This window comes from Mobula hypostoma, chromosome 19 (assembly GCF_963921235.1).
Source record: "Mobula hypostoma chromosome 19, sMobHyp1.1, whole genome shotgun sequence".
In the NCBI taxonomy this organism is placed as follows: domain Eukaryota; kingdom Metazoa; phylum Chordata; class Chondrichthyes; order Myliobatiformes; family Myliobatidae; genus Mobula; species Mobula hypostoma.
Window position 1 is genome coordinate 49,600,004 of NC_086115.1, and position 27,693 is coordinate 49,627,696.

Consider the following 27,693-nt stretch of genomic DNA (forward strand, 5'->3'; position numbering starts at 1 on the left):
GACCTGGAGGGGGTGGGGGTCCTTGAGGATGGCTGCTGTTTCCCTGCAAAAACATTACATGTGGATGTGTAACTAACCTGGTTCTTGCTGGTTGTACTGAGGTAAAGTTAGCACTTAAAATAAAATTTTGGTACGATTTGCTTGATCCCACTTCTAGGTCAGAGATTATTTGTTTTAAGTTCACTGCCGGAACTTTATATTCTGGGAAATTATCGAGGAAGTGTGACACTACCTGAGGTGTGTTAGGTGAACTGCAATACAGTACTTGGCAGTCTATTGCTTTCTGCTTACGGTGCTGGTTCAAAATCCTGGCCAAATATTCCTAAATTACTGCTGTGGTTGCAACCCTGCTGTGTCAGGCCATTGATTCAATCTAATCAGCGAGATTCTTGAGCTAAAATAGGATTGTGTGTAAATGCTGCTGATTACATATTACTTCTTTTTGATAAAATTGTTTTGTTACTCCTTATGACTATATATGAGGACTACTTAAGGCTATGTTTCCCCTCTGTGCTTTCATTCTTTTTGAAAATTGGGGGACAAATTGCTCGAGGAAAGCACATCAGCTGGCAGGATATGGATCTGGAGTGAGAACAGTCATTAGCCCCAATTAAGTTCCCCCTGCCAGGGCAGCAAGTGAACTGACCTAGAATGCATTGACACAGAGAAGTGCTTCTCAATGGAGGTCCAATCATTGATCTCTGTCAGGTTCCCACTAATTACTCAATCTTTTGAGTTGCTAGCTGTTTGAAAATCAGTAGTCATTATTTTGTTTATTTTTTTCTGTGATTTTGTTCTTCAAAAACATTTTTATTAGCATTTTTGGTCTTTGAGCAAGGGTAATTAGCCAGGGTTAGGAAAGCTCTTGCAGTGATGAGTGTGATGTCATGTGAACTGAGGTGTTACCATTACTAAGGTATTTAAAGGAGTTGCATTTTTTACTTCCTTATATTCCTCCCAGTATTATCAATTAGTAAATCTCCCAGGAACTACATTCTACAATTTCAGAACTCTTTTTGCCCACCTGGGAAGACAGTCATGTGGAGGCAGTTTGCAGTCCCTGATGCTATTCATTCTGTAATAAACACTAAAGTATTTTAAACATTTTCTTGTGTAATTTTCCTTTGATATTTGCTGGTGTATGCATGGATCTGATGGGATAGCTGCTTTCAGCGTCTGTGAGAGCAGTAATACACCAGCCTTGGTGAAATTGGGGTGTACGAGAGGGTTCTCACCATCATGAAATCAGAGCCCAATCTGGCGACAACGTGAGATCACGGGAGCGAGAAATTGCAGGCCCTGCCCCGCCCTGCCCTGCCTGGATCAAACCATTGCAACAATAACATCTATTCACGTGGTTCCATTGAAATAAAATGTCCCAAATGTCTTCTCAGTAGCATTTTGAACAATCCCCACAAGGAATTATTTGGAAAGAGTGCCAAGAGCACGGCTAAAGATGTAACTCTTCGGTGGCGTAGCTAGGAAGTGGGATGAAGTCTTGAAGAGTGGTCCAGGAAGGAAATGCAGGCCCACAAGGGGTAGTGATCTTGAGGTTGTTGCCTGTGTCTCTCACCAGAGAGGATAAGAATAGGATAAATTGGCTCATGACTGTGTGGATGAAGAATTGGTGCTGGGGCAGGGCTCAGATTAGTGGGTCACTGGGATCACTTCTGGGAAGGTATCTTTTATACCTGAACTCAAGAGGGACCAATATCCTTGCAAGCAGGTTTGTTGGAGCTTTTGGGGAGGGTTTAACATGGTTGGCAGGGTGACGGGAGCCAGAGTGATAGGTCAGACGATCGAGCAGTTAGTGTAAACGTGGAAGCATTGTGTGAAGAGACTGTGCAGAGGAATAGGTGGTGGACTGAGCATAAATGCAATCAGCTGGATGGGTTGAAATTCATTTTACTTTAATGCAAGAAGTAGTAGGAACAAGGGTGATGAAATTAGGGCATGGATCGGTAATTGGAGCTGTGACGTTGTGGCCTTTACAGAGATTTGGCTGTCACAAAGGCAGGAATGGCTGCTAGACGTTTCAGGGTTTAGATGTTTCAAAGGGGATGGGAGGGAGGTAAAAGAGGAGGGAGTGGCACTGCTAATCAGGGATAGTATCACAGCTGCAGAAAGCGAAAGGGCAGCACAATGTTGTCGGCCGAAGGGCCTGTATTATTCTTTGTTCATTGAATGTTCCTGTGGTATTCATCTCAAACAATGTATGGATTCCACAGTCTCACCACTCCATATGAAAAAGATTTCCTTGATTACTTGATTGGATTTATTGGGACAAGCTATGTCCATATAATAATTCAGCTTTGTATTCTTGCCACAGTCTAAAATCCTCCTCTCTATATTTCCTCTGTCAGGTAACCACCACTGTCCCTTTTTCCATTCAGTCAAGCCAGCAATCTCCATTGCCTTTAAACAAAGGAACCCTAATCCATTTGTTCTTTACTGAAAGTTCTACCCTCCCACCAGAAATGCTTTTGTAATTTTTCTAGTGTTTCTGCATTTGGTAAGAAGAAGGCCAGAATCATGCAAGAAAATGTTGATCTAACCAGAAATTATATACAAGTGCAACTTAATGATGATGTTGAATGCTGTTCCACTAGAAATAAACTCTTTTGCTTATATGTGTTATGGTTTCGTTAGCCTGCTGTTAATGGCAACTTTTAAGTTGCTGCGCAGGAGAAATAACTTGTAAATACATAATTTACTCTTTTTAAAAATCTGTTTGAATATATATGCATTTCTATAAGAATTACAATTCCCACTTAAAGTGCTCTGGCAGTCCTGATATGAGATAACTTCCCAACCTAATCAGAGTGTCTGAATTACTGTCTGAATCAGCTCCGTGTCGGTGCCCTCATAAGCTTTGCATATGGGAGTAAAGCAAGCAAATCTCATGCATGGTGTATGTGTGTGTGTGTGTGTGTGTGTGTATGTGTGTGTGTGTGTGTGTGTGTGTGTGTGTGTGTGTGTGTGCACATACTGTACGCACGCACGCGCACACGCGTGTGTGTGTGTGTGGGGGGGGGAGGGGTTCTAGTAACATGAGTGCAAATCAAATCAATAGTTTAAAAATCTACTTCCCTCTCCCCTTACTGCTAATTACAATGAAAGACGTATATTATCAAACAATAGGATCCTTATGTTCTTGTTATTTTTTAAAGCGGGGGCTTGGTGGGGAAACCAGCAACGGCTTGCAGAGGAACTCAGCAGTCTGACAGGGAAAACAGCAACAAGGAGAGGTACGTACTTATGTTTCAGATATAGGAAGGTTAATAAAAGCAGTCTATTGTATCATTGTGTTTCATGCATTATTGGCACCATGTCAAGATTCAAAACAAATTAATAGAAAATTTGTACTTTGAAAACCTTATCCAAAACTTGCACGAAAGATGCTTTCTCCAATCCGTAGTAAATAAAAGAAATCTGGACCGTAGTTTGAGAATGTCTGCAAAGTGGTACCAAAAAAATTAGATGCTTTCCTTGAGAGCAAATGTTAATGGTTATTATGAAGCTGTCAATATTTGTGAGTTTTCATTTTTCAAATGAAGGTGCTTCAAACTATGGGAGAGATGTTTAACTAATGAGTTGATTCAGCTATTAAGACAATGCATATCTGGTTGAAATTATGTTTTGTGATAGTTTTTACGGGTGTAGTACTGTTGTAGCTTGTAGACCATATGTATGCTGTTTTACTGGATCTGCATATTACAAGGCATGTAGCATTTATGATGAAAAGTGTTCTAATATTTGATAACTTGATTTATTGTTCATGCACCCTTGGACAGTGTATGCTGAGAGGCCAGTATTTGTGGGGGGGGGGGGAAGGTTGTAATATATTATGAGCTTAGTACACATAAAGTTGTTAAATATCATACAGATATTTGTCAAGATGTATACTTCCTATATTTTAAATGTCATTTATTGTCATACTTGTATTTATTTATATTTGAAGACTGTTGAGGTCTTGCATTAATGGTACAAGTGTAATTGTAAAATGGATCATGCCATTCTTGCTATAATTCATTTTTCAAATGTGTTTCAAAAGTATTTCAACCCCTTTATGCCCAATCTCATGTTGGGAGTATGAAGACATTGCTGCAACTTGCCTGGAAGGAGAATTGTAACAAAATTAACTCTTCGAACCGTGATAGCTGACTATTCCTCCTTTGTGGACTGACTGTAGTCCAGGCATCACATTTATTAATGATAATGCGCAGAGAAGAAATCCCAGGTTAGCCGTGATATAGAGGAAATTTATGACTGAAACCTTTGAATAGTAACTAATATTTGTCTGGTGTGTATCGCAATATGATATGTAATGTTAGCATTTTAGACATCCTGAATGGTTTGTAGTATATTTCTGTTTCCTCGCTGTTATGGCAGAGAGTCAATTTTTGTTTGGATAAATGTACTAATAACAACCAAAAGAAACATCTGTGAGTGCAAAATGTGGGAGTGAGTCAGCATTTGACCTATTAACCTAACCGTTTTCATTATAGGTTTCGTTTAGAAATTCACCTACATCATTTCTCAGGTATTAAAGCATTGTTAACTAGCTTAGCTGCTTTAAAAGGTCATGAAACAGTGCTATTTAAAAAGCCTAATAATCAGGCTCCCTTGAGCAATTCCATTCTGTTGCAGAAATGGTCAAATTTCTTGCTGCTGCCAGCGTTTAGACACAGATGAGAGCTCCTGAAAGGAATAAGCGCACAATGACACCAGCACTTCTCCAGCTCTGAGAGACCTCAAAATTCGGGGGAGTAGATTTAGGACAAAGATGAGGAGGAAATGCTTTTCCCCAGAGTGGTGAATCTGAGAAATTCTCTGCCCAATGAAGCAGTGGAGGCGACCTTAGTAAATATATTTAAGACAAGGTTGGATAGATTTTTGCATAGTAGGGGAATTAAGGGTTATAGGGAAAAGACAGGTAGGTGGAGATGAGTCCATGGTCAGATCAGCCATGATCTTATTGAATGGTGGAGCAGTCTTGACAGGCCAGACGGCCTACTTCTGCTCCTAGTTCTTATCTTCTTATGTTAATACTGTTCCCTTGATGAGTGTACCAGTAATTCCTGCGGGTAGGGAGCATGCTCGTAGGGTTATGATGGACAACTAGAGGCTGGAGGATCACATTATCAGGGTGGGCCGTGAAGAGTTGAATTGTTAGTGTTGTGATAAAATAAAGAGTTGAATGAGGACTTGTTACAGGAGCTGACAACCCTCTACTGAGAAAAGTGGAGGAATGCTCCCTGCCATAAAACTTGGCCTACCGTTACAGAGAACTTCCAAGGCTGCAGCAGGAGTAGTTTTTCTAAGGACTGCAGCAACCTTGTCTCCTATTCTCAACCCCCGCCCCCCTTCCCCACCCCATCTCTCGCCTGCTTCTGTAGGCTGATGGAGATGCAGCTGCTCTGATCTGGTGGAGTCGGAAGTGTGGTGCCCTCCCCCTGGGCGGAAGTGAGATGTGGTATATATCAGCAGGCTTGAATGTCCTGCAGCTGCTAGCTGAGGGTGAATGACTTGGTCCTCATAAGTGTCTCTTCATGCCCCAGACATCCACGAAGAAGAGTGTTAGTCTAGACAAATAGGCTTTGTAGGTCAGTTGTGGTTGCAGCTGAATATTTAATGATGAAAGGAAGAGTCCGCTTTCGATGTGAGCAGCTTGCGGGATAGGCTGTATGTATATGAAGCAGTGTGCTGTTCTCAACGGTGCAGGTTTAGAAAGGACTGGATCTTTACAGAACAATTAGTTCACCCTTTCATCAATCGTAAAGGCTGCCGTCTTCAATCTGACCAAATTTTACAAAATTTGAAGATATTGATGAGTTTTGGGCCTTGCACTGCTGTTGCTGTCATTTGGACAAATGTGTTGCTAGGAGTATATTGCCACCGAAGAAGAAGATTTTACATCATATGTTTAGTCAGTCAGTCAGTGGGTGCCGTCCCGAATCCGGGGTTGGCGGCTATGCACCTCCATCTTCTTCGATCTTGCGACAGCACCGAGTACAGCCTCTCCTCCAGTTTGTTCTCGCTGGCCGCCTTGTCACCATCTGCCGTTGCCCCACCGAAGTCGAGCCCGAGGCCGTGTCGGCCTCCAGCTGCGGCCGTTTCTTCGAGCTCGGACCTTCCTTAAGTGGAGGCCTTGGGCAGGTCCAGGCACACGGTGCAGCGCCCAAGTTCATCATGTCTCTTCTAACTAAGTGCATAGCATAAAATTTGTAGATACGTGGTGAGGCTTTAATCTCTTCCACAATATGTTTAGTGGCTGGCATTAAAATGCCCAAATAAGGGCACTGAGCAAATATGATATTCACCTTATCAACCCTGTTTATTTGGTGTCATGCAGGTTATTATCATGGCCATTAAATGATTTGCTCCGTGCTTCCAATATTATCGAGTATTAACTTCCTAAATCAGCTTCTCAGCTTCTGCTATTTCCTGAGGTTGATGTAGAGACTGTCGGCTTCATCTCTTGCACACTTTCTGCCATATTGCAAGCTATGTTCATTGTTTTTGTTGAATGTACAGGCAACACAAGTATTTTATAATTTAAAAGCTAAAAAATAACTAACACTATGTTGAAGTGCAGTTGCATAACCAAGGCGAACGAGTATCAGAAGTTCTGATTTGCAGTAAATGAGCCTGATGAAACAGAGCTTTAATTCGCAATTCAGGGTCTGTTTTGGATTTTGCGAAGCCTGAGATATTAAACGTTAACTATCTGAAACAAGATCAGGAAATATATATAGTTCAGCAACATTATTGAATAACGCCTTCTACCTGACCATGTTTAAAAACTACTCAGATAATAAGTAAGTTCAGTCTACAGGAGAGCTTCCCAACCTGAGGTCCACAGACTCCTTGGTTAATGATAAGGATTCAGAGCATAAAAAAGATTGGAAACACTTGGTCTACAGTAAGTAAGACAAATCCAAACCAACTAATTACTGCTCTATCACTTTACGCTAAATGACCAAAAATGTGGTGACCGTGCTGTCAAGTGGTACTTACTCACCAATAATCTGCTCATCTATGCACAGCTTTGCCAGGGTCACTTGGTTCCAGACCTCATCACAAACATACATCAAAGAGATGAATGCCGGAGGTGAGGTGCAAATGTTTTCTTGACATTTGACATCAAGCCTGGTGGAACTGATGGTTAGTGCCAAGTTCTGAACAAAGGAAGACACCTGTGGTTGTTAAATAGCAATCATTCCAGTGTTACCATATGGTCAGTGTTCAAGGGGTTCCTCAATGCATTATCCTGGGCTCAACATCTCAACAGTGAAGGTTCTTCCATCGCTGGATCATGCAGTGATGTATATTGATGATTATGCAGCACTCTACTCCATTTTCACTCCTTAGAAAGGAAGATAGTTTAAGACAGCAAATAGCAGAGCTTGGAAAATATTCAAGCAAGGTCTGATAACATTTGCAGCACACAAATGCAGAGCAGTAACCATTTCCAATAAAAATAGAATCAATAACCCTTGATATTCAGTGGTAAAATCATCAGTCAGAATCAGGCTGATAAATACAGTGATATCAAGAGCAGGTTAGAGGCTTGGTATTCTGTAGCAACTGACTTCTTACATCCCAGAACCTTTTCATAATTGCCTTGGTTCAAGTCAGGGGCTTGAGAGAATATTCCCCACTCACCTGAATGACTGCAGCTTTAAGAACAATGAAGAAGGTTGTTACATTCCAGAATAAAGTAGACCACTTAATTGGTACCTCTTCTACTATCCCGAACATTCACTCTCTTCACTGCCCTGGCTATACTATATACAGTTATTCAGCTAGGCTATTGTGACAGCACCTCTGAAGCCCACAAACTCCCACCGTGAAAGATAAGGGCAGTAAGAGCATGGGTAAGCCACCATCTAGAGGTTCCCTTTTAAACCTGGGTATCAGAATCAGAATCAGGTTAATATTTGTGAAATTTGTTGACTTTGCAGCAGCAGTACAATGCAACACATAATAATAGAGAAAAATTGTAAATTATATTAAGTATATACAGTGGCATGCAAAAGTTTGGGCACCCCGGTCAAAATTTCTGTTACTGTGAATAGCTAAGCAATTAAAAGATGACCTGATTTCCAAAAGGCATAAGGTTAAAGATGACACATTTCTTTAATATTTTAAGTAAGATTACTTTTTTATTTCCATCTTTTACAGTTTCAAAATAACAAAAAAGGAAAAGGGCCCGAAGCAAAAGTTTGGGCACCTTGCATGGTCAGTACTTAGTAACACCCCCTTTGGCAAGATTCTTTCAATTCTTGTTTCGGGGATTTTCGCCAATTCTTCCTTGCAAAAGGCTTCTAGTTCTGTGAGATTCTTGGGCCGTCTTTCATGCACTGCTCTTTTGAGGTCTATCCACAGATTTTTGAGGTCTATCCATGGACTGTGAGGGCCATGGCAAAACCTTCAGCTTGCGCCTCCTGAGGTAGTCCATTGTGGATTTTGAGGTGTGTTTAGGATAATCATCCTGTTGTAGAAACCATCCTCGTTTCAGCTTCAGCTTTTTTACAGACGGTGTGATGTTTGCTTCCAGAATTTGCTGGTATTTAATTGAATTCATTCTTCCCTCTACCAGTGAAATCTTCCCCATGTCACTGGTTGCAACACAAGCTCAAAGCATGATCGATCCACCCCCGTGCTTAAGAGTTGGAGAGGGGTTCTTTTCATGAAATTCTGCACCCTTTTTTCTCCAAGCATACCTTTGCTCATTGCGGCCAGAAAGTGCTATTTTAACTTGATTAGTCCACAGGACTTGTTTCCAAAATGCATCAGGCTTGTTTAGATGTTCCTTTGCAAACTTCTGACGCTGAATTTTGTGGTGAGGATGCAGGAAAAGTTTTCTTCTGAGGACTCTTCCATGAAGGTCATACTTGTGCAGTTGTCGCTGCACAGTAGAACAGTCCACCACCACTCCAAAGTCTGCTAAATCTTCCTGAAGGTCTTTTGCAGTCAAATGGGGGTTTTGATTTGCCTTTCTAACAATCCTACGAACAGTTCTCTCGGAAAGTTTTCTTGGTCTTCCAGACCTCAACTTGACCTTCACCGTTCCTGTTAACTGCCTTTTCTTAATTATATTATGAACTGAGGAAACGGTTACCTGAAAATGCTTTGCTATCTTCTTATAGCCTTCTCCTGCTTTGTGGGCATCATTTATTTTAATTTTCAGAGTGCTAGGCAGCTGCTTAGAGGAGCCCATGGCTGCTGATTGTTGGAACAAGGTTTGAGGAGTCAAGGTATTTATAAAGCTTTGAAATTTGCATGACCTGGCCTTTCCTAATGATGATTGTGAACAAGCCATAGCCCTAACAGACTAATTAAGGTCTGAGACCTTGGTAAAAGTTATCTGAGAGCTCAAGTCTCTTGCGGTGCCCAAACTTTTTCATGCCACTGTATATATTAAATAGTTAAATATGTAGTGCAAAAGTAGAAAGGGAAGTACTGAGGTAGTGTACATGGGTTCAATGTCCATTCAGAAATCAGATGGCGGAGGGGAAAAAGCTGTTCTTGAATCTTTATGTGTATGACTTCAGAGTCCTGTACCTCCTCTTTGATGGTAGCAATGAGAACAAGACATGACCTGAGTGATAGGAGTCTTTAATGATGGATGCCATCTTTTTGAGGCATCACTCCTTGAAGATGTCCTGGATACTATGGAGGCCAGTACCCGTGATGGAACTGACTAAGTTTACAACTCTCTGCAGCTTACTTCAATCCTGTGCGGTAGCACCCCACCCCCAATACCAGACTGTGATGCAGCCAGTTAGAATGCTCTCCATGGTACATCTGTATAAATTTTCTAGTGTTTTTGGAAACATACCAAATTTTCTCAAACTCCTAATGAAATATAGCGACTGACATGCCTTCTTTGTAACTGCATTGATATGTTAGGTCCAGAATAGGTCCTCAGAGATGTTGACACACAGGGTATGGAATTATATTACTGTTAATTATCATTGCTAAATCATGAAGCTCTCCAACCAGCACCACATCGAGAGACACTTTGCCCAAAGGACTGCACCAGCTTAAAACATTGGCTCACTACCATTTGCTCAAGAGTAATTACGGGAGATAATATTAGTGTTTCCACATCCTGAAAAATGAATTTTAAAAATATTTGGATGTACTAAAGTCATTTCTGCAATATTCTCCTGAGCTTTGAATATCTCTTTACATAGGAGTTGTGGTTGTGTGAACAAAGTCATTGGTGAAAAGTACCGGTAGATATAAAGCAGTCTCTTTATTCGACAAAATGAGATACAGCGGGCATCAGATGGAGACCCTTTCAGAGGAAAAAGGTCTGCCTAACCTAACGCTACATGGCATTTTATGTGCTAAAGGTCAAAGTACAATTCCATATTTACAATGCATCCACAATGCTTTCTTTGAAATACACACAAACTTCACACCTCATGCCTGCACCCACGCCACAGTTATCTAAATGAATTTTAATCACTATTGTCAGGTCTTCCAATTATCTGTGGTTCACAGTTCTTAGGAACCCATTGTTTAGAGCTGCATTTTAGATCTAATCCACAATTCATATTTGTATCTGAAGACTGGTAGCTGGAGTCAGTTGCTGAAGTTATTTGTTATGTGTTCTAACCCCAAAAAATGTTCTAACAGAAGTTTATTTATCTGTTCTGTTTAAAGTTAGATTTAGACCACAGTGAGTGTTCAAGCATGAAAGCAAAGGAGTTTGTACTGATTCAAGTTCAACAGACAGTATTTATAGATCACATCCAATTCATTCTGAAGTCACTGATAAGTCAGCGTAATGCTGAACAAAATATTAACATAAGACATTTGAGTATGCTAGATGGAATTGAAACCATAAATCCACTGAGTACTCTTAATTCCATTCGCATACTAAGATAATTGTGTGGTAGATCTTTATTGTGCAGGCAGTCTAAGAGGTTCATTGAGAGGGCTTGCATTTAGATTACAACTGCAGTATCTTTGCTAAATTGCTTCAGTGTTATAGAAGCTACAAAGTTGTCACAGATTTGAGAATTTCGCCCCAAGAACAGCTATGTAGCACATCAGAAGCAGGCAAGCATTTACCATGTAGGCTTTTGAATCAAAGGGGATAACTTCACTCTACTTCACTTGCCCCATCAATGCAATGTTCTCACAACCAATAGACACACTTTCAAGGACTTTTCATCTCATGTTCTCAATGCTTGTTGCTTGCTTGCTATTTATTTATCTATATATCTATCCATCCATCCATCGGGGAAATTTATCAGGAACGCTGTGCATAAGCAAGGCCCTTAGTATTGTCAAGGATCCCACCCATCCATCCAGCATCCTCTTTGACTTTCTACCATTAGGCAGGAGACACGAGACATTAAAACATGAATGATCAGGATGAGAAGCACTGTCTTTCCCCAGGATATAAGGCCTCTGAACTCCCTGCCGCAACGTATTCGAAATGTCACTGGTTAATCTGTTCTGTACCTTAGAATATTTAATATTAATACACCAGTTTGTTATTTATATATGATTTATCTGTAGATTTTATCCTTACCTTCATAAATTATTGTGTGTAATGTGTGCTATGTGTACTATTGTGCTTTACACCCTAGTTCGGAGAACCATCTCGTTTCTATATACGCAAACAACAGGAATTCTGCAGATGCTGGAAATTCAAGCAACACACATCAAAGTTGCTGGTGAACGCAGCAGGCCAGGCAGCATCTCTAGGAGACCGCTTTGCTGAACACCTACGCTCTGTCCGCCAGAGAAAGCGGGATCTCCCAGTGGCCACACATTTTAATTCCACATCCCATTCCCATTCTGACATGTCTATCCACGACCTCCTCTACTGTAAAGATGAAGCCACACTCAAGTTGGAGGAACAACACCTTATATTCCATCTGGGTAGCCTCCAACCTGATGGCATGAACATCAACTTCTCTAACTTCCGCTAATGCCCCACCTCCCCTCGTATCCCATCCGTTATTTATTTTTATACACACGTTCTTTCTCTCACTCTCCTTTTTCTCCCTCTGTTCCTCTGACTATACCCCTTGCCCATCCTCTGGGTTCCCCCCCCCCTTGTCTTTCTCCCCAGACCTGCTGTCCCATGATCCTCTCGTATCCCCTTTGCCAATCACCTGTCCAGCTCTTGGCTCCATCCCTCCCCCTCCTGTTTCTCCTATCAGTTTGGATCTCCTCCCCTCCCTCCCACTTTCAAATCTCTTACTAACTCTTCCTTCAGTTAGTCCTTATGAAGGGTCTCGGCCTGAAACGTTGACTGTACCTCTTCCTAGAGATGCTGCCTGGCCTGCTGCATTCACCAGCAACTTTGATGTGTGTTGCTCGTTTCTATATACTGTAGATTAAATGGATATATACATTATATTCATGCATATAGTTAAATGAGAACAAACTTGGCTTAATTCTTAATTCTTTTTGTATTTGCACAGATTGTTGTCTTTTGCACTCTGGTTGAATGCCCAAGTTGGGTGCGGCCTTGCATTGATTCTGTTTTGGTTTTTATTCTATAGACTTATTGAGTACGTCCACAAGAAAATGACTTCAGTGTTGTTTATGGTAACATCTATGTATTTTGCTGATAAATTTACTTTGAACTTCGAAACATTTCATCCAGTAAACTCTTGACCAAGGTGAAGTCTGTGCTGAAAATGAAGGTTATTTTTGATGTACAATGAATCACTCAGGAATAATACACATAGTAAGGTGTAATTGATAGAATGCATGCTGATAAGCGATTCTACAAAAGTGCACTCTATGTTAGTTGCTCTCTATTTGTTGCATTAATTCTCAGAACTGATGCTCTTGAATGCAGCTCTGGAAAATCCTCACCTTTAAGTGTTAGGCACAGGAAGGTGTTGCAGTCGCTGGGATGCTCTAATGGTTAGGTGAATTTCAACTTGAATACAGAAATAGAACTATGAATGGAAAATAATTATATTAGGTTATAATCCACGAGGGATAGAAAAATAAGCGAGGATGTGAAGTGATAATTCAGGGAAGCACAGTCAATGAAAGCAAAGTAAATATTTAGAGTTAACACAAGTGAAGCTCAGCGAGTGTCCACTCGTTGAGTACGTGTGACTCAAACTGAAAGGAGTAATTCTACTGACTGATTAGAGAAATGAATGGGTTGAACAAAATTATCATTTGAAAATATTTTACTTACTAACTTTATCCATTGTGGTAAGGGCTTAAATGAAGATGAGGTAATGGGATTCCTCAGAGTAACAGCACACACGAAGTGCTGGAGTAGCTCAGCAGGCTAGGCAGCATCTTCGTAAAAGAGTAAACATTTGACTTTTTAGGCTGAGACCCTTCAGCAGGACTGGGAAGGAAGGGGAGAAGTCAGAGTAACAAAGTCGGCGGGGAGGAGGAGAGGAAGAAGTTCAAGGTGGCAAGTGATGGGTGAAAACAGGAGAGGGAGGGGGATGAAGTAAAGAGCTGGGAAGTTGGTGAAAGGGATAAAGGGCTGGAGAGGGTAGAAGATCATGGAAGAAAGGAAAGGGGGAGGAGCACCAGAAGGAGGTGATGGGCAGGTAGAGAGATAAGGTGAGGGAGGGAAGCAGGAAGGAGGGGGAACAATTGCTGGAAGTTCAAGAAATCGATGTTCATGCTATCAGGTTGGAGGCTACCCAAATGGAATATAAGGTGTAACTTCTCCAACCTGAGTGTGGCCTCGTCGCAGCAGTAGAGGAGGCCATGGACTGACATGTCTGAATGGGAATGGGAAGTGGAATTGCAATGGGGGGCTGCTGGGAGATCCTGCTATTCCTGGCGAACAGAGCGTAGGTGCTTGGCAAAGTGGTCTCCCAATCCACATCAGGTCTCACTGATATACAAGAGGCCACGCCGGGAGCAGAAGATTCAGTAGGTGACCCCAACAGACTCACAGGTGAAGTATCACCTCACTTGGAAGGACTGTTTGGGGCCCTGCATGGTAGTGAGGAAGGAGGTGTAGGGACAGAGCAACATGTTAGTTTGCGAAGATTTTTTTTGCTGCTTGTGAATAATCAAATAGGTCAAATAGATAAATTAGTTGGTGAACTCAAAGGAAATACAAGTCCAGAAGAGTGATATTCTTAAAATTCAACCAAAGTATAAAATATTTGAACATAGAACATAGAAATCTACAACACATTAGAGGTCCTTCGGCCCACAATGTTATGCCGATCATGTAACCTGCTGCTCTAGTTTTCCAAGTTCCATGTACCTATCTAAGAGTCTCTTAAAAAGCCCTATTGTATTTGCCTCCACCACCATCACTGGCAGTGCATTCTATGCACCCACAAACTCACCCCTGACATCATCTCTGTACCTTCTTCCAAGCACCTTAAAACTATGACCCCATTGTGTTAGCCATTTCAGCCCTGGGAAAAAGCCTCTAGCTATCCACATTAGGAACCCTAATGCCTCTCATCATCTTATACACATCTATCAGGTCACCTCTCATCCTCCGTCAGTCCAAGTTGAAAACCTATTTTCATAAGGCACGCTCTCCAATCCAGACAGCGTCTTTGTAAATCTCCTCTGCACTCTCTCTGTAGTATCCACATCCTTCCTGTAGTGAGGTGACCAGAACTGGCAATATGTGCACAACATGCATAAAACTGTACTGGCAGCAGTTAGTATTAGTGATTAGCATCAGTGAGGTGCTACAGCAAAACCACTGCCTACAGGCCATGCTCCAAGTTGTCCTGAGCATTTATTTCTTGCTTAAGTAGTGTTTCAAAATCCCGGAATTCCCTACCCGAGATCATCTTGGGAGTGCGTAAAAATCTTGGCCAGAATAATTTATCAAAGGTACTTGATAAGTCCTTGATTCCTTCATTTTTATCGCTCGTCATAGAACCATCTGGGTTTATCAACCAGTCTGTGCCTGGGAGTTAATGATGCCTATGTTGAGTCCCTGAATTGTTTAACATTAAGTGGTTTGAGTTATATTAGCATTTATACCATGAAATTCCCATCAGGATCTGAACATCGTACTAACTGAGCAGATAACCCTTTGGTGCCAGCATTAGAAAAAGCCAGATCGCAAAACCACAAACTGGCAGTCAGTCATTTGACTTAAGAGGCACTGAGATACAGGCAAGCCCTGCATGACAACCATTTGGATGATAGAAATTTAAATTCTCAAATCAGCACCCAAACATTAGAGCTGCGGAGTAAAATTTCCCATGCTGCCTTTAAGGAGTTTGTACGTTCTCCCCATGACTACAGAGGTTTCCTCCGGATGCTCCAGTTTCCTCCCGTAGTGCCAGCTGGTAGGTTAATCAATCATTGTAAATTATCCATGATTAAGTTCAAAGTTTGTATAAACTATACAATCTTGACATTCATCTGCTAACAGGCAGCTGCAAAACAAGAAACCTGAAAGAACCCGATTTTAAAAAAAAGACCAACACCCAATGTGCAGAGAGAGGGAAAAAAATTACAAATCATGCAAACAATAAAGCAACAGCATTTAGAATGAAACTGAGTCCATAAACCTGAAGCCTGGAGCAGCCGGAGCAGGCCCGTAGCCTCGGTCTCAGTTCACAGTGAGGCAATTTGCCAGGAAGCACACAGGCGCTAAGCCCGGAGCAGCGCCGAGGAGAGCGGAGTAAACGTCACAGAGCAGATTAGGCTGGGGTTAAGTTGGGGATTGCTGGGCGGCGTGGCTCAAAGTGCCGGAAGGGCCTATTCCACACTGTGTCTCAATGAATAAATAAATAGAATTCTGTCTCATGGAAGTTATGTGAAATAAAGTAAATTGACATAAACTTTTTTTTCCAACACAGAAAGTCATGATACATCCCATTTTCTTGGAACTCCACTTGCCCGAAACACAGGGTGGCCTATATGCAAATAAATAGTAATTCAGCATTAAGTAATTGATTACATCTAAGATTGATATGAACTGGTGACAATATTGGACTCTGTATATGCAGAGCCCATTCAGTGTGAATAAATTAAAATTTAGTGTATATTCTTATATTCTTACAGTTACCTTTATTCATAACTTGGCCGAATGAGCTGGTTGCCTTGTGTTCCTCTGGGATGATGCTAGCTTTTAGGCCTGTATTTTCCAATCTTCCTGGATTCTGTGCACAGGTCTAAATTCACCATCTACTCTGGAAACTATCATATCTCACGAATATCTGAAATGTGAAAATGTATTTCCCTATTTTTGGAAATGTTTCACTATATTAGTGGCAGTCTTTTCAAGCTTGCAGGACACCTTACCGCATCCTTGTACCCAGAATACTCGTCTAATTTCCACTCTGATTAGTACTGCAGAAGCTACTAAGAGAATTCAAAAATAGAATGCAGACTGTTTAAAAGACAAAAATTTACAAGGATGTTGCTGGGACTTGAGCAACAGAGTATAGGGAAAGGTTGAATAGATTATTCCCAGGAGTGCAGGAGAGTGAGCTCGATAGAGGTATACAACATTATGAGGGGTATAGATAGGGTCAATGCAAGCAGGCTTTTCCCACTGAGGTTGGGTGAGACTGGAATCAAAGGTCATGGGTTAAGGTTGAAAGGTGAAATGTTTCAGGGGAACATGAGGGGGAACTTCTTCACTCAGAGTGTGGTGAGAGTTTGGAGTGAGCTGCCAGTGAAAATGGTGAGTGTCGGTTCAGTTTCAACTCCTAAGAGAAGTTTGGATAGATACGTGGATGGGAGGGTTATGGAGGGTACCGCCCAGATGCAGATCGATGGGACTAGGTAGAATAACAGTTCCGCATGGACTAAAGATGCTGAAGGACCTGTTACTGTGCTGTAGTGCTTTATGACTGTTTCTTAACACTTTACTTTCCAGTGAAAGTTTTGCATTTTTGTCGATCCATTTGAACGGCAGGCATATTTGAATTCGTGCTTTTTAGTTAGCACGGACATCTAGATGCTCCAATCGCATATTTATTTCTGTTATGCTTTGGGGGCTGCAGTCTTGACAGTGTATCATGTTGGCAGGGAGTACTTTGTCTCTATAAGCTTCAGTCCGTTGATTAGGATTAACCCTTTCAGAGCTGAGTCCTCAGTTTGACACTCCATTTTGAGAGCATGTTCGAGGTAGTCACTGAGTTCCTCTTGCAAACAGAATCATCTTGAGGATTTCAGTTGTCAATAACAAAGCCTAACTGCTGTTTTATCAAGAATATTGCAGTTCTATAATGTGTTCTTAGTCATCCAGCTGGCTTCTATCCTGCTGTTATAGGACTATTGAATGGTTCCTTAGCACAATTGTCCTCACTGTTCACCTCATTATGATCTTGCACCTTATTGTCTACCTGCACTGCACTTTCTCTGTAGCTTGTACACTTTATTCTGCATTCTTGTACTATCTCAATGCACTGTGTAATGAATTGATCTGTATGAACCGTGTGCAAGACAAGCTTTTCACGGTACCTCAGCACATGTAATATTAACAAACCAATTCCAATTCACCCATGTTGTGTGACAAGTAAAAACTGAACCAAAATGTTTTGGCTGTAAAGCTGTGTTGCAGTGACATACTTAAGGGAACTATGTTTGGTTTTGTGTGTGTGATGCTAGTGCACAGATTTTTTAAAGAATATTTCTTACTTCAGTGCACTTGCAGGAATCTGTGTAAGTGCATCTTAAGATAAAAAATTAAAGATCTTTAATTGTCCAGCAACTTGGATGAAATGCCGTATTTATCTTGCAGAGAACTTTTCCCAGTTGATAAAAATATACTCAACCTGGATTTATATATTGATTCACTGAGATACAGTGCAGAATAGGCCCTTCCATCCTTTCAAGCCACACCGCCCAGCAATCCCCTGATTTAATCCTAGCCTAATCATGGAACAATTTACAATGACCGGTTAACCCAGCAACCAATACATCTTTGGACTGTGAGAGGAAACCGGAGCACCTGGAGGAAACCCATGCAGTCACGGGGAGAACGTGCAAACTGCTTTCAGGCAGCGACGGGAATTGAACCTGGGTCGCCTGTACTGTAATGTGTTGTGCTATCATGCCGTGCCATTGTAGAGCATGTTTAGACAGTGTATCTTGGAAAGCTATGCCTAAAGTATATTGTATATTGGGATTCACTGGATTTTATAGGGCATGGGACACACCATCAGGTGAAGTCTTGGTCTGTCGAAAATTGTCTGCATAAGCCAGTTATTTAGGTTCCATTAAAAGACACTTAATTATTATTAAGACTATTTAAATACAGCTGTAAAAAAAAACAGGGTCTGTCAGTGATTAGTAACAGTTTTGTGAGTAATTACGTGATGGGACTGATGTTTCATGCTGCAACATGCAAATGAAATTCAATGCCCAGTGGAATACTGTGTAATTCCCGGGAACTGGAACCACCCAGAACACTCTGGCAACATTCTGTGATGAGTCTGAATTATGACTGTAGTCTTGGATGTTTTTGATGACTTTTTGGAATAAAGCACCACTCTTCCAGAAGCAGGCTCTTGAACCAAAAGGCATAACTTCACTTGCCCTCTCACTGATATGTTCCCACAACCTATGGGCTCACTTTCAAGAATTCTTCATCTCATGTTCTTGATGTTTGTTGCCTATTTATTTATTATTATTATTTTTCTTTTTTGCACAGTTTTTTGTCTTTTGTACACTGGTTGAATGTCCAAGTTGCTGCGATCTTCCATTGAGGGTTATTATTGTATTATGGGTTGAGTATGTTTGTTTGCAAGAAAGTGAATCTTAGGGTTGTATATGGTGACATATGTGTATTTTGAAATATATTCACTTTGAACTTTGAAACATTTTCATCCTGTTTTTGGGAAACATTGAGAATTGTAGCAAACACAAGGAAATCTGCAGATGCTAGAATTTCAAGCAACACACATAAAAGTTGCTGGTGAACGCAGCAGGCCAGGCAGCATCTCTAGGAAGAGGTACAGTTGACGTTTCGGGCCGAGACCCTTCGTCAGTGAGTTGTAGCGTCTGATTTGTGAGCTACCAACAGTGTTGCCATGTGGCACTTCTGCTTCTTGTGGAAGATTAAGTTCTGCAAGAGCCACCAACGCTTGGATTCTTCACCTGAACACATGGGCAGGTCGTGCTGACAGTTTCAACGTATTCCAGCTTGTTCCTTGCAAGTGTTGGCTTTTCTTTCTCTGCCTAGTTCTGTTAGTCTGGTCACAGTCGAGCAAGTGGAGGTTGTCTACTGTAACCTGGCCTCTAGTCTTAAAGCTCTAACTGTGATGCATTTGCTGCCTCAGAATGACTGAGTTTTTTTTTTACTTTGTGTAACTATGGTTATACAATAAAGGATAGATGAAAGCAGTGTGGTAAACCATGTATATAGGTTGTAACTGGGTTACCTGTCTGGACATGCCCCTCTGCTGACTGCTCCTGTGGCTCCTCCCACAGAACCCTGAATAAAGGCGATTGTGTCATTGCTCCTCCCTCAGTCCAGGACAGATACTCAGCATGGATGAGGACCCATTTTATTGTTAATAAAAGTCTTTCAGTATTTACTCTACTTCCAGTCTTTTGGAGTAATTGATAGTGCATCAAGCAGAGCAGTGTTCATCCTAGCACCAAACACATCTGTGCATCACTCCTTTTCTCCGCTTTCCACAGGGATCGGTACACTGTACACTGAATACAGTTTACCAATTTTTCTCTTCTGGAGCATTTTTTTAACTTTGCTGATTGTGATGTTGATTAGACAAGGAGAAAGCATGTAGGGTAACATCTGAACACTGGGAGAAGCACTATGCTGTAACCTTGACACCAATGCAATTTCTGGGACCTGAATTAAAAACCAAAAACCCTGGAAATACTCAGATGTCAGGCTGCATCCGTAGGAAGAGCAGTAGAGTCAATAGCTCGGTTTGAAGACTTTACATCAGAACCTGGAAAGAGAATTGGTGCTAGAATGAGTAATGTCCCTGATAAAGTAAAACCAAGCTGACAATGGATGTAAGCTGTCCACAAAGTTATTGGGCCATCAAGTGAATGGGAGCAGTTAGAGCATGAGGACAGAGATGAAAGAACAAAGCAAAAGGACTGTTGGAGTGTTGAATTGCAGAGTCTGAGGATATGTCAGGACATCAAACCTGCCATGTCCTCCACTCCCGGAGGGAATAAAAGGAAAAATGGAAATAAGTCGAGACAATGTCACTTGGTGGCAATGAAATGTAGAGTTTCACCTGATTGCAACAGGATCTAGGTTGTTGTGCCAGAGTTAGATTTAAATATCATTTAGAGATGACTGAAGTGAACAGGAACTAGAAGAAAGCTACAATGGAACCCCTGTCCCCCATCTCCACCAAGCCCTAAATAACTTCATCCACTGATGTTCTACTGAACATCAACACCACAACCAAGTTGAGGCGTGAAGTGTGCAGTGAGTTAAGTTCATTCTGGTTTGCATTGAGTGTTATAAATATTCTTGTTTTCCTTCACTGAGACGAGACAGGTGGAAATTGGTGTCATTTCCTGCTGGTTTGGCATGAATGATACCTGCAGAGTAGAAGAGAATTTTGGTATTCCTCATTTGTAAAATGATTTCTTATCTAAACCTGACTTGTTTTTATCAATCGTGTCCCACTCCAAGAAAGCTAATTGCCATCTTCAAAAGGGAGCTTGGGATAGAAGATAAATGTGAATGCCATCACTTCTACCCATAACACTGCTGGTGTTTAGGGTAGCAATGAAGGTCCTCCATCTCTGGTGGTGGTGGTGATGTTCATCGTGTCAGTAGCTCAGTTTTCACTAAGTTCCGGATGGAGACTCAGGAATACCATCGCACTCAGATGTAGAAGGATTCTATATTGCTGTTTCCATAACAACGGTGTTTGACCAGTCAGGGTGGCTAGCCCTGAGATGAACCCCCGAACCTGGAGGACCGGTGGACCGCTCTTAGTCTGTCCTCTACTCTTTGACCTGCTTGGCATGGGTGGCCCTACCAAGCCCTGAATCCAGCCAACATAGCTCTCCGGGTCATTGAGGCACACAAGCCTCCAAACCCTATGACAAGTTTGTGGTCCTCTTGGAGAATGAATGTCCATAATCCATGAATAAAGTGAAAATTCAGTGGTAAAAGAATTATCACTTCAACAGTAGTCAAAACCATTAATATATCCATTCCATTCTCATTCCCATCTCTCACTCTCTGGCACACACTCCAGTGTTTTAAAGAAATGTGAATTTTGTTGCATTCTAGGCACATCAGTAGTAGAAAGCTTGATGTGAACGAATCTTTTTCACAAAAAGCCCGAGTTGTCTCTGTAGCTTTAAAGCCTTGCGTGATTAGTTAATGAGACATGAGCTCAGTAAACAGTGAAGTTCTTACGTGGCAAAGTAAATTATCATTAGTGGCACACAGTTGTTCATTTACTTCCTAGTGAATGGATTTTTAGTGCCATGCTGTCTCCTCCAATGAATTGTGTGTAGAGACGCGCCGTTTTTAACAAGAAAATCTACTAAAGCATAACTGCTCTTTCTTGTCCAATGTTTACCTTGTGATTAGATTTTTTTAAAGTTCGGGTTTGTAGAATCATGGTGTTTATCAATGGTCCAGACAAAGAGGCTTTTCAAATATTTAAAACTCCTATATTTTGTTCCCTCAGCCCCTGTTAATGTCTTGTGTTCTATATGCTGTGCTGTTTAATGTAAGCATATCTGAGCACTGCAATGGTAAATCTATGGCATGCAACATAAAACAACACGTCTGGTCCATTTTTACAGCTGGAATGCCTATAAGACAATTGCCAGCAGTTCATTACCACATGCCATAATTGGTCAGTGTAGTTGTTTCATTATTTTTACACTATCATTTGGCTTCAGGATCACATACTGTATATCTTTGGTAGCTTTGATAAAGACCAGTGTCATAGTCCTTACAGCCAGTGGGATGTACATTTGCCACACTATTACATGCAGGCAAATTAATTAGAGCTACAAAAATTCCTAGCACATATTTAAGATCTACATTGCAGGGCGTGAGGCACCCTTTGATAATGGAGGTCTCTATTTGCCATTTCTATTTTTACAATAACAAGCAACAACCATTTGAAAATAAAACACACTTATATACTGCTTTGGCCTGTTTTCAGCTGCCAGGTTCCACACATAGGGTATTTTCAGCATCTCTGCCAAGTTTGTTGCTGTGTGTGTTTATTTTGGTAGAACAGAGCATTCATCTGTATATTTTTTCCACTTTTCCTTCCTCCATTAGCACTGTTTAAAAGCTAAGAGGGCAAACAAACTGTAGTCCCTTGCACAAATGGCGACTTTAAGGTTGTTTCATGAATCATAGGTACAGTCTCTGTGAGGGAATGTGGTGGGTTTTTCCCCCTCGGAGTTGAAGTGTGCAACCATGGTTCAGGGATATGGGATATCTGTCATTTAGATGGTTAACATTTTACTGCTCACCTCCTTAGGGATTTTAGTTACAATCAGACACCTTAACTGCTCGCCATTGTTTGAATTAACGTAAGTGTTTACTGCATGCTACAGAAAGGTATTGGAGTTGGTGTGTGAAGGTGATGTGCAGTCCAACAATGGGTGATTGCCTTGGACATCTTTCCTGCGATTGCAAGGCCCTGTTGGACATTGGTAATGTAGAACACTGTCAAGTCATCTGCCTTGTTTGTTGGCGAGACGGGTGGCGGGGGATCGGCGTGGCCTCGGTTTGCAGCGAGCACTAGGCCTCAAGTCGCGGACTTGCACTTTGCAGCGGTCCGGGAGAGAAGATGCTGGAGGCGGTGTAGCTCGGTGGCGTCCATGCCGGGTTGGTGGGGTGCTGGCCTCTCCCGTTGGTACTACCCTCCAGGGTTCACATGATGCAGTGATAAGCTGGATAGTGTATGTATGTTCATCTGCTGACTGCTCTGAACTACTTGTTCTTGCCAATAACACCCATGCACTATCAATTTCTAGGACCTGTCACTCATGGACTTGGGCTATTTATGTGTGACTGTATATTTACTTGTTACCTTATATGTGCCTTATGCTGTGTATGACTGTTGGTTATGTGTTTTGCATCTTGGCTCCGTAGGAACATTATTTTGTTTGGCCGTATTCGTGGGTATTCATGTATAGTTGAATGATAATTAAACTTGAACTTGACTTATTTCCTTTTAAAATAATACTTCAGTCGATATGTTTATCTTGGTGTCTGCCAGTTGCAGCTCTGTTTTCCTTATCATTACATCCTACAGGAAACATCTACATTTTTCTCAATTTCAGCCAGTGATTCACTTAGACATAGTACTGTTTGGCCATGCAGCTGTCAAATTCTGTGTCACTGTACTTAAGCAGGGTTTAATTTCAACAGCAGAGAATCACAGAAATTTCCATCCATGGCAATACTCCAGGAAAGAAAACCAGACAGAGTGCCAGCAAAGCTGACTGTTCCATTAGTTTCTGGCCATTGAACTAGCAGTCTGGTTGAGATGGAAAGAGACATTTTAATTCAACAACGTTGTAAGTATATTATTCAAATTAATTAAGATAAGTTAAGCCACAGTTAATTGTCCACCTTTGACTTCTTCCGGACCGAATATGAAAACGATCATTCTCCTCGTGTTCTGTAATTTTTCACGGCACTTTACTGTTCTGTTTCTCAGTAAAGTGATAGATGTGATAGATCTAAAGGTGGTGTTGTTCTTATAAAACCAGTTATGATTATTTGTCCACTGGTCAAACAGGGCTTTCAGTGAAGAGTTTTAAAACTTTTCAAAAATAGTTGCTTCACTGATTTAAACATCCTTTTTGACATTTTTTGATAGTTTTAAAATTTGTTTTATTGCTTCATCTCCTTAAAACAGTAATCCATGTGTCATGCATTTATTCCATGTTCTTTTGGACCGTAATTGGGTATGGTATTTGAAGTACTGCATCATGCTGAAAAATCTTTTGAGAGCAGTGAAAGGTTAAACATTTTTCTAATGAATGCTGCATAATTAATGAACTCAATAGACTCCAACAGTGAATCAGAAAGCAATCTTTTCCATCCACTGAAATGATAGGATTACGGGTTCTACTTTAATTACTAGTGACAGGCCGGAAATTCCTTCGTCAACATTGACGTTGAAGTTGATCGTTCCACTCAACCTTTACAGTTCTCCTTAATATTTCATGGAAGAGACTATATTTGCAATTTTGCAGCATTCTATTAAGATTGTCCTGTAAAATAAGTTGGAACTGATGGAAGTTGTCACCAAATTCATTTTTCAAGTATTTCAGAATCAATGTACAACTTGCTCTTCAGATGATGGTGGCAATGGACTCGGATATTTTCTGATGATTTGCATCACTCCCCTCACTACTTGGAGGGAGCTGTTATTGTCTGCTCCTCATAGTGTGGGATTAGGTGGCCACTGTCTGTTATCTGTTGACCATTATCATCCTAAGCGAATGGGTGCAAAACAGCATTCCCTTGGAGTCAAGTTCTGTACATGTTTTCATGCTCCTCAATGGGAAATTAGAACAAGACAATGATTGTTAATGGGTAAAAGAAAGCACTAAAATATCCCCTGTCAAGATGTCAAATAAAATGCAAAATAATCATTTATGGAATATCACATTTCTTCACACATGTAAATAGGTGAATATTTATGGTGATGTTTGAGGTTTAAAAAATGAATTCTATTTGTTTTGTTAATGTTTAGATCAACCTAACCAGCAAGTGTATTATTCACTAAGTCTGTTTAGGAACTGGTACAGCTGAATCCTAACCCTTCTGGGTTTTTTTTCCCTGAGGTTTGCTGACCTCTGCTCTGTTTACAAGGCTGCAAATTAGAGATTACATTCTGATCATTTTTCTTTGAGTTGGCAAAAGATGTTTTCTCTTCGTGGTAGTGGTGAATGTTGAATCTTGAGTTGGGTTGATATAGGTTAGCAAACGTGACTTTGCTTAGAAAATAAAAACCATAATTACAGCATAGCACAGGAAAATTCCCACATTTTTCACTTTTTTTAAATTTAAATTTAATTTAAATACAAAATAAATTTCAGTTTAATTTAAATACAAAATAAATTTCAATTTAATTTAAATTTCCTGAGTTTTCACAATTTATGCGCACAAAAACCATAAAATGTCGATAGACTGAAAGGATAATTCTAATTCTTTGCTTATGCAGTTTAAATTTGTATATTATCAACATTCCCTTTCGCTTGCAATTTACTTCCAGCTATTTTTGCTGGATTAGTATCTCATCAAGATGGATTTGAATTGTGCTGACAGTGAGGGATTGTCAGGGTTTTTTGTCTCTTTAATTCTCCCTTCCCCTTTTTACCACAAAGTATAAGGTCCTCCATTTATAGCAACATTTAAAAAATGCAGAACGCATAAGCAATTTGCTAGGAAATTGCTTAGTGGCTTCATTTAAAAAATTGCGAATCTGCAGCGTATGACCAGTGTAAGGTTTGGAATGAGCTCAGTTGATGTCACAAAGAGCAAAGGCTTTACTGGTTTAATATAGTGCTTAATCCATGAGCCCTGTCATACCAGTTGTCTGCACAAGCCGTGTCCCAAGCAGGAAAGGATAAATGTGTGGATTAAAGAATCTACCCTTTCTATCTGCAAGCTGACACACAAACAGGATCTTTCATTTGGCCGTTGTGGAATGAGACTTGGTAACAAGGTGCGTTTTTTTTTGTTTCTTCTGATGTTTCTTTGGATTAATAATTCAAGCGGTACTTTGTAATAGAAAACCTGCAGTTGTTTGGTTCTGGAGTCCCACTGGGGCTCAGGTGAAACCGGCCTGCTTTGTTTCATGTTTTATAACCAGAGGTCCCGCCTCTTTAACTAAGCTGAAGTCATTTTATTCCAATGCCTGTCCCTAGCAAGCATACAACTGTTGGCTGCTCTCAGAGCTGGGACTCTAGCGGATGGTACAAAGACAACTGGGACAAGAACAGCGCATGCGACTACCAAAGGCCTAGCAGGAGAAGAGGTTCGCTGACCTACTCCAGCGACGGTGTCTACGACGGTAGCGATAGCGTCAGAGTTCATGGTCACGACGTTGCAGGAGGGTATGAACATAATTACGAACATTACAGCCATCCAGATTCTGGGTTTGATGAAGATTATCCCAATCGGTATGATCACAGACTTGTGAGAAAATCCTCTGAGTCTGAAATGTCTTGCTCCCATGAAAAGCAGGCCGTGATGACCGGACGCAACTCGGTGCCTCCGCAGGATTACTATGGCGACCCTGGCGTGGCACTTAGGCCATCCGAAGAGGCACGGTTTTATAGGGATCATATGCTGAACAGATCAGCGCCGAATTATGGGATGTCAAGCGGGAGAATGTCTTGGGACCACTCACAGGGGAGGCCTCCCCCTCCTCCTGAGGTAAACCGAGTGTACCATGATCCTTCTGATAAGCTGGTTCACGACGGACAGAAAATACGCAGCCGAGACCCTTCTCCCGCCAGGTATGGTGCTGAAACCCCTCTCCCTCGGTACGGGGCTGAACCGCCACCTTTTTCTGGTAAACAGATGTACACTGATACCACTGGTCGGCCACTGGACTCCACCAACGCACGACAGATTACTCCAACGTGCTTAGTGGTGGATCCCGCCACTGGGTCTCGGTGTGAGAACAGCTTGGATAGAATGCTGTGCCCTGGCACACTAAACCAAAGCCGTAGGCCAGCAGGGACAACTCGAATGATGTCTGAACACGACGCACACAGGGACGGTTTAATTTCAAAGCCTGTTTATGATGGTTATGACAACACCATGCTGGCCCGCAGCCACCTTCCCGCGGGAATCCCCGGGCAGGACAACAGAGCTGAATTTCTGATGCTGCTGCGCTCGGAGGGTTTATCGGAGAGCACAATTGCAAACCTGCTACAGCAAGGCTTCGATTCGACCAGCTTCCTGGCCGTGCTGGAGGAAAATGACATCAAATCTGTGGCCCCGAACCTGGGTCAGGCGCGATTGCTGTCGCGGCTTGCCCACAGTTGCAAAGCAGACGCGCAGCTGCGGCAGGAGCTGCAGAGCAGTGGCGCCCGCATGAGAACACGCTCGAACAGCTTCAGTCACAGGAGCGAGCTAATGCGTAATGACTATGGAGTTCCGGCAGGCGTGGTCCCTCCGATGGATAATCCCAGTGCTCAGCATCTACCAATGGCTTTGCAACCAATGTCACCCAGGCTCATCGGAGTGAGCCGCCGGCCATCCAGTGCCCCATCCCAACACCTCCTCGAAACTGCTAACTATGGGTCCTCTGGGTCTGGAAGACTTGGGGGCCATTTTCCAAGCCTGACAGGTTACAACGGTCCCGCCCCAGTGGGGCTGCAGAACCTCCGATCAGGGCCCCTCTACCTCGCTCAGTCCGGAATAGCAATGAATACACAGCAGGCCACTCCGAATCCAGGTCCCAAAACTGCCTACTCTACTACCTACACTGTGCCCATAGAACTGATGACGAGGGAGCGCAGCTCAACCCAGTCCCTTATGCACAGCCCTCACAACAGTCCTCGGATTCTCCGCAAGCCAGGAACGCAGGTGGAGGCCACACTGGTACCTACAAGCTCGGCTTACCAGCTGGCGAATGCTGCAAACCCAAAAGTGACCAGGCGGACTGGACCTCCAGTCATTGTCTCTACAATGGCATCACCTGAACCAAGTAATGCATTTTTTTACATTCTAGCTGTGTTTGATCTATGTGCTATCACTCCTACTTAAATGCTTTTGTCTCTTGTTTT

General features: G+C 41.8%; 1 protein-coding gene across 7 annotated transcripts in view; it reads left to right on the plus strand.

The window, feature by feature from the left end:
* Nucleotides 1-27,693, plus strand: part of ctbp2a (C-terminal binding protein 2a) — a 317,555-nt gene that overhangs the window by 151,106 nt on the left and 138,756 nt on the right. For 4 of the 7 annotated variants that reach the window (XM_063071837.1, XM_063071836.1, XM_063071838.1 and 1 more), the window contains one exon: nucleotides 3,171-3,248. The exons of 1 other annotated variant lie outside the window; for it this stretch is intronic. In XM_063071837.1, the coding sequence (XP_062927907.1) occupies nucleotides 3,171-3,248 (78 nt within the window). Of the gene's footprint in view, nucleotides 1-3,170; nucleotides 3,249-23,308; nucleotides 23,458-25,807; nucleotides 27,615-27,693 lie in introns of those variants that run through there. 2 more of the 7 variants (XM_063071842.1, XM_063071835.1) reach the window with 2 other exon arrangements.